This window comes from Dipteris shenzhenensis, chromosome 19, assembly GCF_047967505.1.
Source record: "Dipteris shenzhenensis isolate YYH24624 ecotype China chromosome 19, Dip_SZ_1.0, whole genome shotgun sequence".
Taxonomy (NCBI): Eukaryota; Viridiplantae; Streptophyta; class Polypodiopsida; order Gleicheniales; family Dipteridaceae; genus Dipteris; species Dipteris shenzhenensis.
In genome coordinates this window covers 2,704,813-2,723,098 of record NC_141614.1, presented here as the reverse complement: position 1 = coordinate 2,723,098, position 18,286 = coordinate 2,704,813, and the positions used below count along the sequence as shown (strand labels likewise).

Here is an 18,286-nt window from a genome sequence, read left to right as displayed (position 1 = left end):
AGCCTTTTCTGGTAAGAAACCTTTAACTGCACATTTCAGAGTTTTTGGATGTGACTGTTTTGTGCATGTCCCTGATGCTACCAGGACCAAATGGGAACGGAAGAGTCGGAAGTGTATTTTCTTGGGCTACAGTGAAGAGGCGAAGGGTTACCGTCCCTATAACCTTGTTACCAAGAAGGTAATTGTAAGTCGTGATGTGGTCTTCTTAGAACAGCCACATCAATTGAAGGAGGATGCCTCCTTCCCAGACAACCAGGACCAGGATATCCATCCAGTATCACCACCAACAGCAGACCGAACTCCCTCAACGGTGCTTGGAAGGATTCAAGATAAAGAAGACGAAGAAGAGCCTGCAGAACCACAACGGCAACGGTCATTCTCGAAGTGGGTAGAGCAGCTTTTGGACGGCAGAGAACCTCCAGCCATTGAGGAGGAACCATCCGAACACCGCCGGTCCAAGAGATTAGAGGAGCAAAGAAGGGCGTAGGAACACTTGGTCAACTATGCTTTGATGACAGAAGTGATCCGTGCTGATGAACCCAAGTGTCTTGAAGAGGCACATGGTAATGATAGGTGGATGGAGGCTATGCAGTCGGAGTATGGCTCCATAATGAAGAACAACACTTGGGACCTTGTGGATCGACCACCAAAGCGCAAGGTAATCAGAATCAAGTGGGTGTATGAGACCAAGTACAAGTCCGACGGCACGTTGGATAAGTACAAGGCTCGGCTCGTCTCGTGGCAAAAGGATTCGCACAGGTACATGATTTTGATTATCAAGATACTTTTGCTCCCACAGCTCGACTAACCACAATTCACAGTGTTTTGGCTTTAGCTGCCCATGAAAGTTGGCGCGTGTTTCAGATGGATGTGAAATCCGCCTTTCTGAATGGAGATCTCAAGGAGGAGGTATACGTGGAACAACCATCAGGTTTTGAGATCCTCGGTTCAGAAGGTAAAGTCTGCAAACTGAAGAAGGCACTTTACGGGCTGAAACAGGTGCCACGAGCATGGTACCAACGAATTGATGCTTACTTTCTGCAGAACGCTTTCATGAGGAGCCCATCAGATGCAAACTTGTATATCTTCAGAGAAGGAGGCAGGTGTATGATCGTGGTCCTTTATGTGGACGACCTTGTCATAACAGGGAACCATGAAGAGAAGATCTCGCAGACGAAGCATTTGCTAGGAAGAGAGTTTGAAATGACAGGATGCATTTCTGTTTGGGGATTGAAGTTTGACAGGAGCCGAAACAGATCTTCATTTCACAGCTGAAGTATGCTGGAGAGATACTGAAGGCATTTGACATGGTTGAGTGCAAGACAGTTGGTACCCCTATGGAGGTTGACGCGAAGCTCTCAAACGAGGATTCATCACCACTGGTGGACGAAGCGAAGTACAGAAGGCTTGTGGACAGCTTGATTTACCTGTGCAACACATGGTCGGACATCAGTTTTGCGACTGGTGTACTAAGCAGGTTTTTCAATAAGCCCCGGGAGAACCATTGGAGGGCAGGGATGCGGGTGCTGAAATACATCAAAGGCATACTTGATTATGGCATCACCTATACCAAGGGCAACATCTTGACCGGATTCTGTGACTCGGATTGGGCAGGAGACGTGGACTGCAGGAGATCAGTGACAGGGTACTGTTTCTCACTTGGATCTGGAGTTGTGTCATGGGTCAGCAAGAAGCAACCCGCAGTTGCTCTTTCTTCTACCGAGGCCGAGTACAAATCTGTATGCTTTGCTTCTTGCGAGGCAGTGTGGTTGAGGAGGATTTTCGGGGACATGGGTGTAGTGTAGAACAAGCCTACGCAGTTATCGTGTGACAATCAGAGTTACATGGCGATTGCAAAGAACCCGGTGTTCCATGCTGACATCTTCAAGAAGGCTCTTGAAAGAGACTTGCTGGAGAGGCATCTTCATCGACTTGGCATTGGGTCGAAAAAGTAAGTTCACTTGCGGGTGGACATTGAGGGGGGGTGTTAGATATCAATGCTCCACTCTCGTGTAACTACGCGAGAACCAGCTAACTCTACTTGTAAGTCCCCCATATGAGGAGAAGGCATTTGAGTAGCTCGGTTATCCGGTAGGTCCTGGTTTGGACACCAGATGGGGGCCATGTGTGGCTTGATGGTTGGACGGCTTCAGATAGAGTTGGCACACCGCCAACTAGGCTACATGCAAGTGCGGGAAGGCATCCCTTGACTGACCGCAATGAGGGTAGACGGAGCATTTGTCGGGGCAGCCCACTCTCGGGTTGCGGGGCCCGTTTGGAGCCTCAGATGATCCCGGATGGCTCTGGGCCGAACGGAGACCGTAGGCTAGTTGCTCTGTTTTGCGCACCGGTTCTATCATATGGTCGGTGGCCTATTTCGGGACCGATGACCGTTTTGGGCGGACTGGGTCGGTCACCCAATTGAGCCTAACCGACTACGACTGGTGGCTATATAAGAGCAAGCCCGTGAAGCCCATTTCATCACTGGCTACAGCAACCCTGATTTCTTAGCATCCAGCCTCCGTCTTCTACTGTTTCCAGCACGCCATCGAAGCTTCTTTCACAGGAGCGCACGGTTGGGAGGCAGCCCCATCTATTGTATCAATTCTACAGTAATCAAATTTTTGATTCTCCATACTATCTTGTTTTCTCTCTTGCGTACGAAATCCTATTATCTGTTGAGCACAGACGTTGTATTATTTTCTTACAGCTTTACAGTGCAGTTCAACGTTCTTGGACAGGATCGACTTTTTCACGCCCTGCCACTTGCATAATTTCAAATGCTCTCTTGGTCCAAGCCTTTTACACGACCTTGTGCTATGATACCATGTCAGAGTGCAGCAGAATATTGGAATAGAAATAGAAAGCAGATTTATGAGAAGAATGACATCAGAATGGCGATTTTGAAGAGATGTAACGTCGTAGAAAACCTCGAAGTACAAGGTACGGTCCAAGGGCTGAACTGCGCCTTTGGATAACTGAGATCTAAAGTAGATCTGCACATCAGAAATCTCAAGAATAGGCTGGATACTATGCCCACACAATAGAGAAGACCAGAGCCAAAGGACCCTATTTATAGTAGGGGAGGATGGGCTGCAGACAAGCCAACCTGACTCCATTGGGTTTGGTAGGCTAGTCTGCCTAACCCGACCTGGTCAAGTCAGTGGACCTGACGTCAGCTAACCCGAGCTTGGTCAAGCCGGTTGGCTGGCCTAGTTAGTCCCAACCAGCTGGCAACTAAAATAGACCCTTTCTGTGCCCTTCCTAGCAAAGTGCCCTAGAAATTGCCCCCAACCTAACTTAATAAACTACATCTTTCTCAAGCGGCACACCCATATACAAGCCCTCACACCCTAATATACATACAAGAGACGACCAACTTTTACAAATGGGTCTTTGGGACTAAAATATGGTTTATGAAACTACCATGCCAAGACCTTATGGCTACCCTGCTACATCGATATTGTTCTTCATAAGGTTATATAATTAGGTATTGGTAGTTTCCATTCCCTTGTGTTGCCACGATAGTTATTTGTGGGGTATGTTTTCAATGTCATCCCAAGTTGTTCTAGAAGTAATGCGCTCTACCCATAGAGCAACTTGACCTGTACAACTAGTGAATAAAAAAGAAGAGGACAATGATGTGTATGATGATGTGGCGTTTTGCTCTTGTTCTTGTTCTCTTCGTGCTTCCTTTTTCATTCCAAGGTGGCTAAAGTTGCGGTCGGCGTTACTATGTAGAGTAACTATGTTTGAAATGCCATCGTATTAGATAAGCTTGTTTACACATGTGCTCAAAAGAATAGTATTTTTCCCACCCTACTACTATCATTCTTTTGGAGCATTTTTGCCAGTTGTTATTGGGGACACGCCAATCCAAAGATATTTAGATGGATTCACAAGATGAATCTCTTGCTCCTTGTAGGTGATGTGGAAAATGGGGGTGGTTGGATATCCGTGTTCATGAACAATATTGGGGTTGTTTGCTCTCTTGGACCTGTTTGGAGGTTAGGCCAAATTAAATTGATGGTGATTGAATCTCCAAGGGTTGGAATTGTTTGTTTTGGGACTGTTACAATAGTTTTCTCTACACCGTATAAAAGTACTGGATCAGTTTTGGCAATATAGTGGGTTGATGCTGAATGTACTAAAACTCATAAGAAGGCCCCTCTATTTCAAGATGCCCAATCAGAGATTTGCAATCTTAGGTGCTTTCCCATTGAATTGTTCGGTTCCTTACTGATATTTCTATGTTGAGTAAGGAGCATAATGCATCCCCCAAGGTATTTCTTCATTTTGGCAGGCATCTTCGTAGCTGTGAAATGCTCATATGGAGTTTTGGTGGAGTATTAATATTTTCTATTGAATAAGGGGACGCCCCAAGGTCTTTGTTGATGTCGACATACCTTATCTTAGCCCCAAAAAGCTCATATGGAATTTTTGCATAATCAAACTTTCGTTTTGGTGAAAAATTGCCAAGCACATCCTCATTCCCTCCCCACATTCTACACCAAATCCATTAAAGGTGTATTGCGAACTCAGGGTGGTTGCAAATTCTAGCTCTTTCTCAGCTGTTTCCTCAAGTGTGTTGTCGAATGAACATATGTTGTCACAAGGATTTGTAGCTGAAATGAAGAGCATATGGAGTAACTTTTTGGTTAGCCTTCTCCTTTAGCGCCAGCCTTTGTCACACCTAAGCCTTCCCTAGTGTTGACAAAAAAACAGTTCAAAGACCTTTTGTATAAGTTGATGCTCAAAGGTATGTGGGTGTGTGGATTGTCCGAGAGCATAAGTTTACACTATAGGAGTTTGGGCATGTTCTTGGATTCATCTAGGTATATGTTTCGTTGTATTAGCAGACATATAATTTTCACATTGTAAAGCTTTTGTCCATATTGCAGCTTATACTATTAATATAAATTCTTTCTATTTTGACTAGTATGCTGCTTTATCAGCCATCTTTCCTATGCCTTTTTGATTAGAAATGCTTGTTTTGGAGAGACTAAGTGAAATGCTCTATTCTTCGCAAGCAGCTGTAGCTTAATGAAGAGAATGTGGACTACTCTTTGACTAGCCTTCTCGTTTAGTGCTAGCCTTTGTCATGGCTTCAGAGTGTGGACAGAAACACCCTTGAATCATGAATTTCTTCTTTTGTTGTATAGTGGATTGAATGCATTTGCTTGTTGTAGGAGGAGGAGGAACAATTGCTGGCAGGTCCAAAGGAGGAAAGCCGAACTACACAAGCAATGAGAAGGTTTGCACAGGAAGAGGAAGGGCGCCTATTTCTAGAGAAAGGGCCATTGCGTACGAAAGTAACTGCAATTGGTGAGAAAAAATATATTACGGCATAATTTGAGGAACAAATCTCATGGCAAACATATTTAAAATTATGAATATGTGCATACACCACGTTTGACGTTGAGTAGGGATAATGTTGTCCAACATCTTTAAATTCGTTTATAATGATTGCTGATGTGAGGTACTTAATATTTTAATGCAGCAGCAAAGCACGGTGTTGGTATTGTTAGTGAAGAAGTGGACCAATGCCTGTCGATGGTAGGTCATGATGATACTCACTGGGTTTTTGTCATATTCTGATTGTGGACCGTTATGGTTTCGCAATGTATTCTTCAATCTGGAATTTGTTTGTAGTATAAAAATCTATTTTTTTACATGTGCAATCTTTTCTATGGTTGTGTTTCTGGACATCTTATACATCTCAGTCCACAGAGGAGCGATTACGAAACATGCTCTACAAGCTTTTAAAACTGTCCAATCAGGTGGGTTTGTAGACAATCATTAAACCTGAAGTAATAGTCTATGAATTAAAAGCAAGCAATGGTGGATTTTTTACTGATAAACATCAAACATTTGTTCACTTTTTCTAGAGGTGTGATGAAGAAAGGGCAAGGCACAAGGTTGTGGTCGCATCAGATGTCCAAAGACGTATTACATTGATGAAGAAAAAGGCGAAGGAAGCATTGGAGAAGAAGCTGGCTATAGAATCTGAACGAGTAAAAAAGTTGAATGAGGTAGTTATGTGGCAAAACTACGAGGCTTTTACTCGCTGTGTTTTCAGTGGGAGCTACTAACAGATGCTTATATGGCAAAACGTTCAAGAGGTTCTCAGATCTTTGAGAGGGGTACTGTCTGAATAAGCTCATTGCAGAAAGTTCACCCCTTAGGTGCTATCCAGACTAGATAGTTACATTAGCATGAAGGAAGCATACTTCATAAGTGACACCGCATGGCGTATGAATGAAATATCACTCCAAAAATTATTGAATAGAAAGTAGACAACTTTAGAAACAATATAAATCTTCAAGTGTCTTGACGTTAAAACATTCAATCTCAACCTTTATCCCACAAACCAAACCATCAAGATAGTTTTTAGCTGTTTATCCAAGCTTTTGAAAGAAACTGTATTACCTTTTGAAAGAAATTGTCCCGCTATGCATGATGGAGTTTATGGTTATCAGTCTTGTGAGTGGCTATCATGAGATTGAAACTGCACTACGTTGTGTTTTTAGAGGATGAGTTTGGGAATGTTCCGGGATTCATCTAGGTATATGCTTCTGTCGTATTAGAGGACATGCAAATTTCACCTTGTGAAGTTTTCGTCCAAGTTGCGGCTTGTTGGTATTGCAATAATTCTTTCTATCTTAAATGGTGCGTTGCCCTATCAGCTAGATTTAGATGCTTGTTTGGGAGAGACTTAAATGAAATCGTTTAGACTTCACAAGCAGTTGTAGCTTGAATGAAGAGATGTCTTGACGTTAAAACATTCAATCTCAACCTTTATCCCTCAAACCAAACCATCAAGATAGTTTTTAGCTGTTTATCCAAGCTTTTGAAAGAAACTGTATTACCTTTTGAAAGAAATTGTCCCGCTATGCATGATGGAGTTTATGGTTATCAATCTTGTGAGTGGCTATCATGAGATTGAAACTGCACTACGTTGTGTTTTTAGAGGATGAGTTTGGGAATGTTCCGGGATTCATCTAGGTATATGCTTCTGTCGTATTAGCGGACATGCAAATTTCACCTTGTGAAGTTTTCGTCCAAGTTGCGGCTTGTTGGTATTGCAATAATTCTTTCTATCTTAAATGGTGCGTTGCCCTATCAGCTAGATTTAGATGCTTGTTTGGGAGAGACTTAAATGAAATCGTTTAGACTTCACAAGCAGTTGTAGCTTGAATGAAGAGATTTTGTACTACTTTTTGATTAGCCTTCTCCTTTAGTGCTAGCCTTCGTCATGGCTGAGTCTGCCCCTCACCTCCGGAGTGCCGACAGAAACTCAGTACGAAGACTTTGTATAAATGGATGCTCAAGTATGTGTGGGTGTGTGGATTTGTATGTGTGAGCGCATATTTTTGTACTATGGTCTACACCCACTGTTGGGCGTTGATGACGTCAGTGGGGATGTCATAGTAGCTAGTCCCTGCTATGTGTGATGGAGTTTATGGTTTTCAATCTTATGAGTGACTATCGTGAGATTGAAACTGCTCTATGTTGTGCTTTTAGAGGATGAGTTTGGGAATGTTCCTGGATTCATCTAGGTATATGTATTACCTTTTAGAGTGTCAAAAAAATCTGACCTGTGTTTCTTGAACAGACTCACCTGAATGTGTCCCATTCCATAATCATATCCCTCGAGTTTTGGAGATAGAAAGTGATGCTGAATCTCAATTATATCTTGAGCCTCAAGAGCTGATGCTGTAAAGTGGATAAAGGGAAAAGTTGGCCTTCTCAGTTGGCTCCTCAAATGCAAAGCTCAATTCCAAACTCCTCATCCATCGAAGCAAAGTCTCGGGGTTGTGGTCTCCATTATTCTTTGACCATCTGATATGATTTTCTTTCAATTTAATTCCTTGCATTTGCTATTCCTTGTCATGGCTTGTTCTAACTGGCTTTTCCTGCTCAATTTTACCGGCATCATATCCACCTATTTGACAAACTGAAGGATCTGTCTTTGTTGGTGCAAAGGCGAGTTTTCGGGGTCCCTTGGCACTCTACTGGTTCACCATGATGAAGTTTGGGAAAACATGGACTCTCAAACAATTACAATCACAAACACAAACACAAATAAACTTAGGCTTTGAAAGTTGGAAGTGAAAAGGAAATTCACCCACCACATACACTTCTCCAAAGCAATGGTTGTCTCATAAAATACTAGATACGTCGGTAATTTGTATGAATAACAAATTCAGCCCCAAGATGATAGTTCTTTCAAGCATTTAGAACATGAATAACTGCCAATAACTCCTCTTCATAAACAGTAACAGTGTTCTTTCATAAGCAACTGCATGTCTCCTGGATTACATTGCTGACTATGCAACCATCATTTGCATACTGGCATCGCCTTAACCACAGAAGACTTAGAAAGATTGGGCATAGTAAGCACTAGTCTTGATATAAGATTCTGCTTCCATTTAATAAAACGTATCTTATAAAATTAAATGTCTTTCTCATCATAATGAATGAATCTCTAGTAGTAAGAACACATTCACAAGAAAGATCTAAGCTCACTGGGAGTCTTAAGATCTGTCCACTTACAGATTATCTTTAATTTGTCTAGGTCTATCTTGACTTTCGTTATGAGATAATGATTTTTTATTTTAAAAGTTTCACTCTTGTTTGCATTGGGGGTTAGAGCTTGTTCTTCTTGAGAAATTCCAAAACTACATAAATTTTTTTAATCTTGCCTTTTGTTTTCAGCCTCACATTTTAAAATCTGAGAAGGATAGATGGTTCCCTTCAACTTAAAAGTCCCTTTTCCCTTTATCTTCACCCTTCTTTTGCTTTTACTGGGTCTTTTGGATAGGTGCTGTGACTTCTCCACAGGCTGCCTAGTAATTCCTTACAAATTAATCAGTTGTTAAAGTCCAGTCTTTTGCCTGTATAACTGATGAAGGCAAGGTCTTACATATAGTGAGGTTTTTCCTATGGATGCATGAACTGTATTATTAGCAAATTCTACAAGAGTTAGAGATTGCTCCCACATCGGCTGTTGATCATGCATGTACATCTTCAAAGGATCTAGACTAAGTTGTTTGTAATCTCACTCTATATCATCTATCCATGGGTGAAAGATGTAGAAAATTTATCCTCCTGCTGAATTCCCGAACAAGGCTTGCCAAAAATTCCTTGTGAACTTAGTGCCTCTCACAAAAACAATGCACGAAGGTTATGTACAATTAAAGGGTGAAATTTCATTTGGAAAAAACTCCAAATGTTTGGAAACTTTTTCAATTCTTCCAAATGCCTGGCAGTACTAATGTGGCCCGTCTATGGTGAAATCCGATAGTCTTTTGGTTTTCATTTCTTTTGTGAAACTGGTCAAGATCCTCGCTGTACATATAAGTGAGTTACTGTAATTGAGGAGCAAGGTTTTTTTTTTGGGGGGGCTGGGGTGGTTGGGGGTTTGAGGGGGGGGGGGGGCGAGTGGGTTTTGCTAGCCACCTTTCATATTGTTATTACCCTGTGACTTGAGAAATTATTGGTCAATTGATGCTGTTCAGATGAAAAAAAAACAAAAGGGCATTATTAATGGCTGAAATATATGCTTCTCTCTGGTTTCTCTTCAGGAAAAAGGAAAAGCTTCTCAGAATGAAAGTGCTAGAGATGATGCTCGTACCAAGGAAAAAAAGGTATTTCTGGCAGCAAACCATGTTGACTGCTACTGGTTTGATTTCAGCAGGCATTTATGTTGTAAGTTTTCTTAATTCTCTGAGCCTGGGGCACTTCAGCTAGCAAAGCATTGGCACAATAACGACATGTCAGCTTTAGAAGAAGAGGAAGGCAGACTATTACAACTGGTTTTGCAGGCACAAAAGGATGATGAAGGGAAGCAGAGGGCTAATGCGGCAAACGTGGCAGCCCGAGCAGCTGCTGGTGTGAATGACATGCTTATCAAGTGGCAAATGATGGCAGAACAAGGTCGGCAAAAAAGGGAGGGAGATTCAGGTTTGAATCAGAACCCATTCTAATCCTGCTCTTTTAGCTTCAGATGTATTTCTGCAGAACTGTTTTTTATGTTCATTATCTTTTGCATCCATGATGCAGGGACACCGGATACAGCAATGGATCTTAATGCAGGGACAAACATTGGATATATTGGTGGGAGAGAGATGGATAAAAAGCATGTTAGTGGAGACACTAAAGCAGTCGGCAGGGTGACTGTCGAGGGGCCCACAAGTGGAGCTGTTTTCAGGAAGGCTTCTGGTATGTTTGGTTCATGAGGAAAACTGTGCATGGATTTTTTTGCTTTGGTCTATCCACAATAATTGAATTCATAAATAAGAAGGTAGATCTATTGTTGAGTATGCTTCTATCTGTTTAACGTCTCACATATTTAGCAGGAGGTCCAACAGCCAGTAGGGGGGCTGTTCAACGGGCTTGTCTCACAACCCAACCTGCAAAATCTCTACGCACTATAACAGTGAGGGATGTGATTGCATACCTGGAGACAGACCCGCAGATGGCCAAATCTACTTTGCTTTATCGTCTGTATGACAAGAGTCTGCCATCCTCACAAGTCATAAATGCTGCAGGAAGTAATTTGGCTTCTTTTAGCGCCTGACTGGCAGCTGTTTTCTTCTGCAACCTGCCTGGAGGCTCCTCAGCCATGATGGCTGCCACTGTTGCAATGCAGTGTACTTGAGTAGTACACATGAAGCTAACACTGGTAATGCAGGTTCAAATGCTTCTACGGTCAGAGTGTAAGTACAACAATTAAGGTACCTAAACACCAATACCGATCTTTATTGTGAGAGCAACGGATCTGGCTTGTTGGACCATCTTGGAGGCAAATCTGACAACACTGAACAAACGGAACACCTGGGCTTCATCCCAGTCAACGCTGGAAGATATATTTGCCCACAGAAATCGTATGCATGCAGTGGCACTTATTTACTTTTTAAGAAACAGCCCTTATATTTGCAAAATCAGGCTGTAGAAGGATTTGGTGGCAGTTACTGCTTTATTACTCTTATTACAGGGGCCTACACAATTGCATCAGATAAGGAAAAGCAGGAAATGTCCTCGGTAGCTGCTTGCAAACCAGTTGCATGCGGACAAGTCAGGACTGCTTTGCAGACCTTGTATTGTAAGATGGATTGCCCAAAACGCCTTCTGTCAAATGATCATGGTTAAGCCATTGTAAAGAGATCAACCCCTGGTACACGTTTTTCAAGATTCTGTGTAGTATAACAAATGTTTGACAACTGGTTCATGGGATGCATTTATGTGGATGTATGCAGATTTGACTATTTATGGAAGTGACCTTTAGGGGGCATGATGCTTTTGTTTCCCAAGGTGTAATGACACATGTATCATCATTTTCTACAACGGGCATGACAAGATATCTTGTATATAATGATGCATCCATACTGTTTTCAAGATCCACAACTACAAGGGACTGGTTATTGAGTATACAATATGGGAGAAATGCAAATAGTAATGTTGGTTTCCAGCTGGAGATTAGTATGTGTACCGATTCCTCTATGTGAAGCTTAACTCCCCTGAACTAATACGTGCGAATTACAGGCCTTTATAAAGAATTGAAGAACTTCTACGCTGCTCTTTATTACCCCCTTGAAGGTTAAAGCAGCTACCTTGCGTCACCATCTCAGAGGAATGAGAACATATTGCCTTGCCACTCTTCCTTGTTACATGTCTCTTTGCTTTCTCAAGACATTTGATCTCTCCTTCTTTCTCAACACATTTGATCTCATAATGTTTGCGGAACCAAAGGGCAGTCATCTTTTGTTGCCATTCTGGAGTTTTTGCATGAGGATCTTAGTCCCAGCATTATGCTAAGGTACTCATTAGGCCTTTTTAATGCAAAAACCGGTTTTCCTCTGCTTGGCTATCATATCCTTCTGTACTTTGTCAGCCTCTCTAGTCCACATGCCCAAGGCCAGGCCCTTGTCATGTTAGCATTGATGTGTTTTTTAGGGGTTATATGTGACCAAACAAACATGTGATAAGAATTGGTCAAACGGCCAACCTGTCAATGAATGTTTGATTGCAGTGCGGCTTGACATATTTGTTGCTCGTGATGGTCTAGGGGTTGAAGAAGAAATATATCACTAATACAACCAGGAAAAGTGGAGTGATTTTTTTTGTTTTTTATTTTTTTTTGGGGGTGGGGGGAGATGATATGATATGTTTATATTAAATTTTTTTTGAGACCCTTTAGAATCTATGGGACTGGTCAAATAGATATTGACTCTTACATCCAAAAATTCTGAGGAAAAATATTCATATGAAACTTGCTACACCACGAGCATGAGGTCGAGAACTTTGTTATTATGCCCTAAAACTTCCATTAGGTAAGCACGTAGTAACCAAAAAATGTGTTTCGTTAGGTCAAAATGCGACTAAACATTCAACAAAACGTGTGAACTATGGCACTTCCAGATGAAACGTTATCTTAAAAAACAAGTTCATCCCTTTTGGATGGGGATATTAAAAATAAATAAATTGGGATGGTTCTTTAGTTTGTGTGTGTGTGACTATAGTTTGTGTATGTGCACTATTTTTTGTATGTGTAGGTGTTTTTGTTTTTTTCATCATGTGTATATGTACTGTAGTTTAATCCTTGCGCCTCTCTCTGGTTCTCCTTGAGATCTGAGTTTTCTTTTGGCTTCCTGACTTCTTGTCATGAGCTCATATTTGTAATTTTCAACCCATGTACTTCATGGTGGGGTTTCATCTCTTTTGAGGTTTCCCACACATTAATATAAAGTATTACAAAAAAAAAGCGTGCACTCTCTATGTGCATGTTTGTGCTCTGCATATTATAGTCTATGCACATGCACTTTTTTATGTATGTGTATGTGTTTTTGGTTTTTTTATCATGTGTGCATTGTGCACTATAGTCTGTGTGTGCGCTTGTGACTATGTTCACGCGATGTATGGTGTGTGTGTGTGTGTGTGTGCGAGAGAGAGAGAGACAGAGAGAGAGAGAGTAAGAGAGATTCCATATATGATAGACTTTATGTATATTGTATTTTCAATCTATCAATAGAGTGCATTTCTAGGTGAAACTCCGATCAAAATCTTATAACACTTCTAAACAAAACCCACAATGTGTTTCATGAAACATTTCCAGTAACAGTCGGTACACATTCAGTTCCTTAGTTGGCTATTCTATGAGGGTTTTGAGACTTGGAGCAGTGTTGTATTTTTCCTTGATACGGATGTAAACTCGGCAATGGAGGAGTGTGTGCTCTTCATTTTCCACCTCTTGTGGGGTAGGATTTTGCAAGTTCTCAACCATCTACCTAGCTTTCTTTACCATCTTTATTTTGCATATTACGTACCATTTGAACTACGGTGCGTCCTTCTCACATTTCATATCTATCCATTGGATTGCTTAGTCTAGTGCCTATGCGAGGCATCCATACACACCCATTTTTTTCACGGCCATAGTCTATAGGAATTTTCTTATTTCTAGCTCCAAAAACGTTCTTTCTTGCATTTGTTTTGAAAGCTATGAAATGCTTTTATTACATATTTATAGCCCAAAATATTCGCAAAGTGTGAGGAGTTGTTTCCCCATGTGGGTGATCTACATCTGCTAATGTCATCTTCCATGCCCTCCTTTTGGTCCATTGCTTTGCATTGGATGCGCTCTAGCTAGAATTGGATCATAAAGCACTATGCCTGCCTTTAGTATGCTTGCGTATCCACATTTAATGGTGACATGCCCACCATCCTTTTGATTGGATTTTGAACATGCAAATATATACGAGGGAAAGGTAAAAGAAATCCTATTTAGAGCAAATAGTGAGACTCTCTTTACAAGAGATGTTGGAAATTTTTCAAATGGCCCTTAAAGAAAATAGGCAAGCCAAATCTTTGCCTATTTTCATGTTTCATTACATGGAAAATAGGCAAGCCAAATCTTGCCTTCCCATGCAATTGTTAGTATGACCAACAATGCAAAGAAGTTAGGGATAAGGTGATGAAGACAAAGTCAATAGAAGAAAGGGAGCTTGAAAATAAAGTGATGATAAGGATCATATGTTAAAGGAGAAGGAACCACGAAGTCCAACCTAATGCGAAGCAATCCTTTAAAATGCCACGCCAAGAGAAATACTTTGGGAATGGTGTCAACCACAAGGGGAAACATTAAGTGAATTTGCATGATGAAGCACACAAAGCAATTTAATGAGAAAGAAAGAAAGAAAGAAATAATATTTATTAAAGTCGTCGGAAGACCGATGGGTCTATGAGATTGTGAGAAACGTGATACAACAAACTGAAAAGGTGTAGTGCTACATGCGCATCAATATCCCATGCTAAATGCCAAAATAAGCAGGCATTCCAAGACTTGATCTTATAATGAACTTCAATAACATTTTCACCTCTAAGGATGTTGAGATACGGTTTCGAAACATGGCAAATGGCAAGGCGACTAGCTAAATTCTAAACATGAAGGTAAAATGATTAAATAGGCAGGTCTAGTAGCAATTAGATGGACATGCAAAGTGCTGAATGCAACAATATGGATGCCCACGTGATTGGACAAGCACTTAGATCAAAGCAAGGGGGTAATAGAAGATCCAAACCATCACAATTGCATCAACTTTTGGTTATGCGGGTTACAACTAAAAAGGATACCCCACCAAGATTCACCTACCAGGAGAAACCCATATCAATAGTAGAGTCATTCAGTTACTTGGGCATTGAATTACCATGCAATTATAGATGGGCCATGGCAATTATAGATGGGCCAATTGTGCATACACATCTTGAAACAATATGGAGAGATTATTGCGTTTTTGAAGACAAATGCAAATTTGGTGTTAGAAGCTCAAGAAACATCTTTTTGGCTTGGCCCTAATGGGTAGGCCTTAGTAATCGTTTGCCTTTCAAAGATAAAAATCCTAATTTACTTAGTATTTAATCCTTTTTTTTTGGGCATGCATTGATTGGAGTATTCTATTTCTATCCCATGAAATTCTCTATCTTTTTCTCCCCTCTCGCTCTCGCTCTCTCCTTCCTCCCCCTTTTACTTTCTCTCTCTTCTTCTTCTTCTTCTTCTTCTTCTTCTTCTCTCTCTCTCTCTCTCTCTCTCTCTCTCTCTCTCTCTCTCTCTCTGCTTGCAATTCACCCCCTTTTCTCTACACCATCTTGGGTAGGCCACATGAATGAAATTCATCTTGTCTATATACTTGTCACACCTATGAAGTAAAGGTGTGGAGTCCACCTCAAAGCAGAATAAAATCTAGAAGCATTTGCATTTGACCGCATGTAAGTTGTGATCAATATAGAGTGAGCACCATGCTCTACTCAATTGCATAGTCCACAAGAACATTAAAGCGAGATTCCCACAACTATTGTCTAATGGCTGCTCAATTCAAGCATTCCACTCATAACCAAGACTGGCAACATTGTTAAGACCAAGGTTCTCGATAGAAGAGATTGCCTCATTAGTGCATCCACAAAGACACTTAGCAACCCCTTGTATATGTATTTCCAATAGTACCCAATTGGGCACTTTGCACTTTAGCATTATATTTCCTTTAGGCAGATTTCATGGCCTCAATATCTGTGTGGTGATAGATTGTTCCCTGGTGACACAGTGTGCGTAAACTCGTCTTCATGTTGGTGTATCGACTTGCAAGGGTTGTGCATGGAGCCTAGTTGGACATTGGTATCCTCATTTGTACGCTGACGATTTATCAAGTCGACATGTAGCGAGGGGAACGATGTCTAACAAGTTCATTTTGGGATTGTTCAATTCGATAGCTTATGAATGCTTCTGTATGGTTCACTCTTCAAGAAAATGGGAAACAACATTGGCTATGTCATTTGTGGCTTGTTGCAGCTTAAGATGTATGGTTGATGCTTGCTCTTTGTGTGCGCATAGGTTGCTGTAAGCTGTTTGGTGGTCTCGGAGTCTTTTTCCGAGCTTTGCCTCTTGCCAAGTTGTAGGTAGGTGCTTTTGTAGTTGCCTTATTGTGTTGTGTTTCTCTGTTGCTTGCTTTAAATTTGATGTAGTTGTCCGTCTTTTGCTTTCTTGTCTTCGCCTGTCTGTGCACTCCATTTATTAGTCGGCTGGGTTGTTGGTAGTTGGGACAAACTGAAGACGAATCGATAGAGCTTGATAATCAAGATTAGGGACCTTTTCCCACTAGCAACTTAGGTTATGTTAGCAAGTTTAAGATAACTAGTTTTGTTAAGTTAAAGTTAACCTTAAAATGGAAATTACATTTCCATTGGTAACCCATTATGTTATGCACTAAGTGGTCTTAAATAAAACATTTGGGGTATTTCTTATATAAAATGGTTTATGTCATTGATCCAAAGTCAATTCTTTAAAGTTAAGGTCATAATGGACTCTTCTTTTCAAGACCCATCAAATGAGTACCCATGTTGTATAGTTCCGAGTTGATCTGACCATGAAATTTTCTTTACAAGAATCTTGCTTTAAGTATCATTCCCACTACTCACCCTTAAGTTAACCATTAAAATTTCACATTCCAACTTCTTTCTCTTCTTAAAATTCCTTAAAGTACCTATTTTGAAGGGGTTAAATTTACAAACATTTTTAACAGGCAGGTAGTAGATTTAACTTAAGTACATTCTAAAAATGCTAATGGGAATGCACACTTATGTGGACACTCAGTTAAGAGCCTTAACTAGTTCTCCCTAACTGGTATGGGAATAGGCCCTAACAAAGATATCCAAAACTTGGATTTTCCTAAGAAATAGTGACGCTCACCTCAGTCAGGAGATGTCCTCTAGCTTATACAGAACAACTCAGAACTTTGCATTTGGAACGGAGTCACACAAAATGTTTTCACTTTGTTTTCTTTATTTAAGGCCCATATAGGACCCTTGTAGTACCTACAAAGAGGCATGATGGGATTAGTCAGGCTCTAAGAGTAGAAGCTGCAAGACTATGAACCCAACCAGAAGCTGCAACAGAAAAAGAGAAATTTTTAATGCTCAAAAAACACCAGTTGTGAGAAATGAAGTTAACCAATGCACAATGAGAAAGCGACAAGTAAGTGACTGGCTCACGCTTCCTCATCTAGAGTATTTATAATATTTCATTGAAGTTCAAGGAGCCAAAAGTATCCTTCCTTTCCCAAAAGTAATGGATTACATTGAATGCCTTTTACAAAGCCTCTTTGGGCTCACTTTATAAAAAATGGATCATGTCCCATTCTTTCTACAAAGCCACTTTGGGCTTACTTTATTCAAAAATAGTTTATTCCTTCTATCACATATATTGCTCAAGGTTTACAATATCAATCAAATACAAAATTGGCCCATGGCCACATGCTATGCACCATGCAACACCTCAATCAGTACCCTTGCACTAGTTCCAATCCTTTGCACTAGTTCCATCATCTTTACTCAAACCGTTAATTACATTAGTTATTAACAATCAATAAAATGAATCCACGAATCAATTAATCCCAATATAATTGCACTCAAGTACAAACATAACACCAATCGGCAATAACACTAATGACTTTAGTATTAACATGGAATCACCCATAATATCGACCATCTAGCATGGCAAATCACAAGCTAGTTAGGTGTCCCCAGCTAAACCACACAAAGAATCCACTAGGACACCCACCGCGTCTGGTGCGCTCCTATGGAATACTTTGCCATAGTCACACTTGACTAAAATAAAATAATGTCCATAGCAAGAAATATTAGAAATACAAATTTTGTAACATCCCTCTTGCTTGGATTGCAACTGACCTTAGTTACGTGTTTGATTATAGGAATTGATGAGGTTTGGAAAGGCTTGAAAGAACCACTCAGGCATCCACTTAGCATCATCTCTCGGATGGTTTTTAAACTTGAGAAAATATTTGACATAAACATTTCCTTTTTGGGTAGTGATTTGTTGTGTTGATGATCAACAATGCAGTCTGGTTCAAGTATTTCAACAATCAATGGAGCCTCTTCATAAATAGGGTGTGTAGGTAAAGGTCCCTTGAATGGCTTCAAGGCTAATGTGAGGCATTATGGATTTTCCAATGAACATATAATTCAAGGCTATATGCAAGATCATTCATTCTATGAATTACTTTAAATGGTCCATTAAAACATGAAGACGTTTTGAAGACTGGCCACTTCTCAACAATTTTCAATCATCTTTTCTCAATTCGCAAAAGAACATAATCACCTTCTTTGAAAATCATATGTTTCCTTTTCTTATTGGCTTGTCTAGTGTACTTCTCTTGAGCAATAGCTATGGCTTCTTTAACCTCTTTAAGAATATTTTGATGAGTAAATGCATCGGTAG

General features: G+C 40.6%; 1 protein-coding gene across 5 annotated transcripts in view; it reads left to right on the top strand.

Annotated features, from left to right (window-relative positions):
• LOC147889930 (uncharacterized) overlaps positions 1-11,539 on the top strand; it is a 58,663-nt gene extending 47,124 nt beyond the window's left edge. For 2 of the 5 annotated variants that reach the window (XM_087390390.1, XM_087390389.1), the window contains exons 8-15: positions 5,190-5,325; positions 5,501-5,556; positions 5,724-5,780; positions 5,889-6,032; positions 9,588-9,650; positions 9,828-9,966; positions 10,066-10,224; positions 10,362-11,538. In XM_087390390.1, coding sequence (XP_087246516.1) covers positions 5,190-5,325; positions 5,501-5,556; positions 5,724-5,780; positions 5,889-6,032; positions 9,588-9,650; positions 9,828-9,966; positions 10,066-10,224; positions 10,362-10,582 — 975 coding nt within the window. In that variant the 3' untranslated portion in view covers positions 10,583-11,538. Of the gene's footprint in view, positions 1-5,189; positions 5,326-5,500; positions 5,557-5,723; positions 5,781-5,888; positions 6,033-9,587; positions 9,651-9,827; positions 9,967-10,065; positions 10,225-10,361 lie in introns of all 5 variants that reach the window. The other 3 variants (XM_087390392.1, XM_087390391.1, XM_087390393.1) reach the window with 3 other exon arrangements.
• The last annotated feature ends 6,747 nt before the right edge of the window (positions 11,540-18,286 follow it).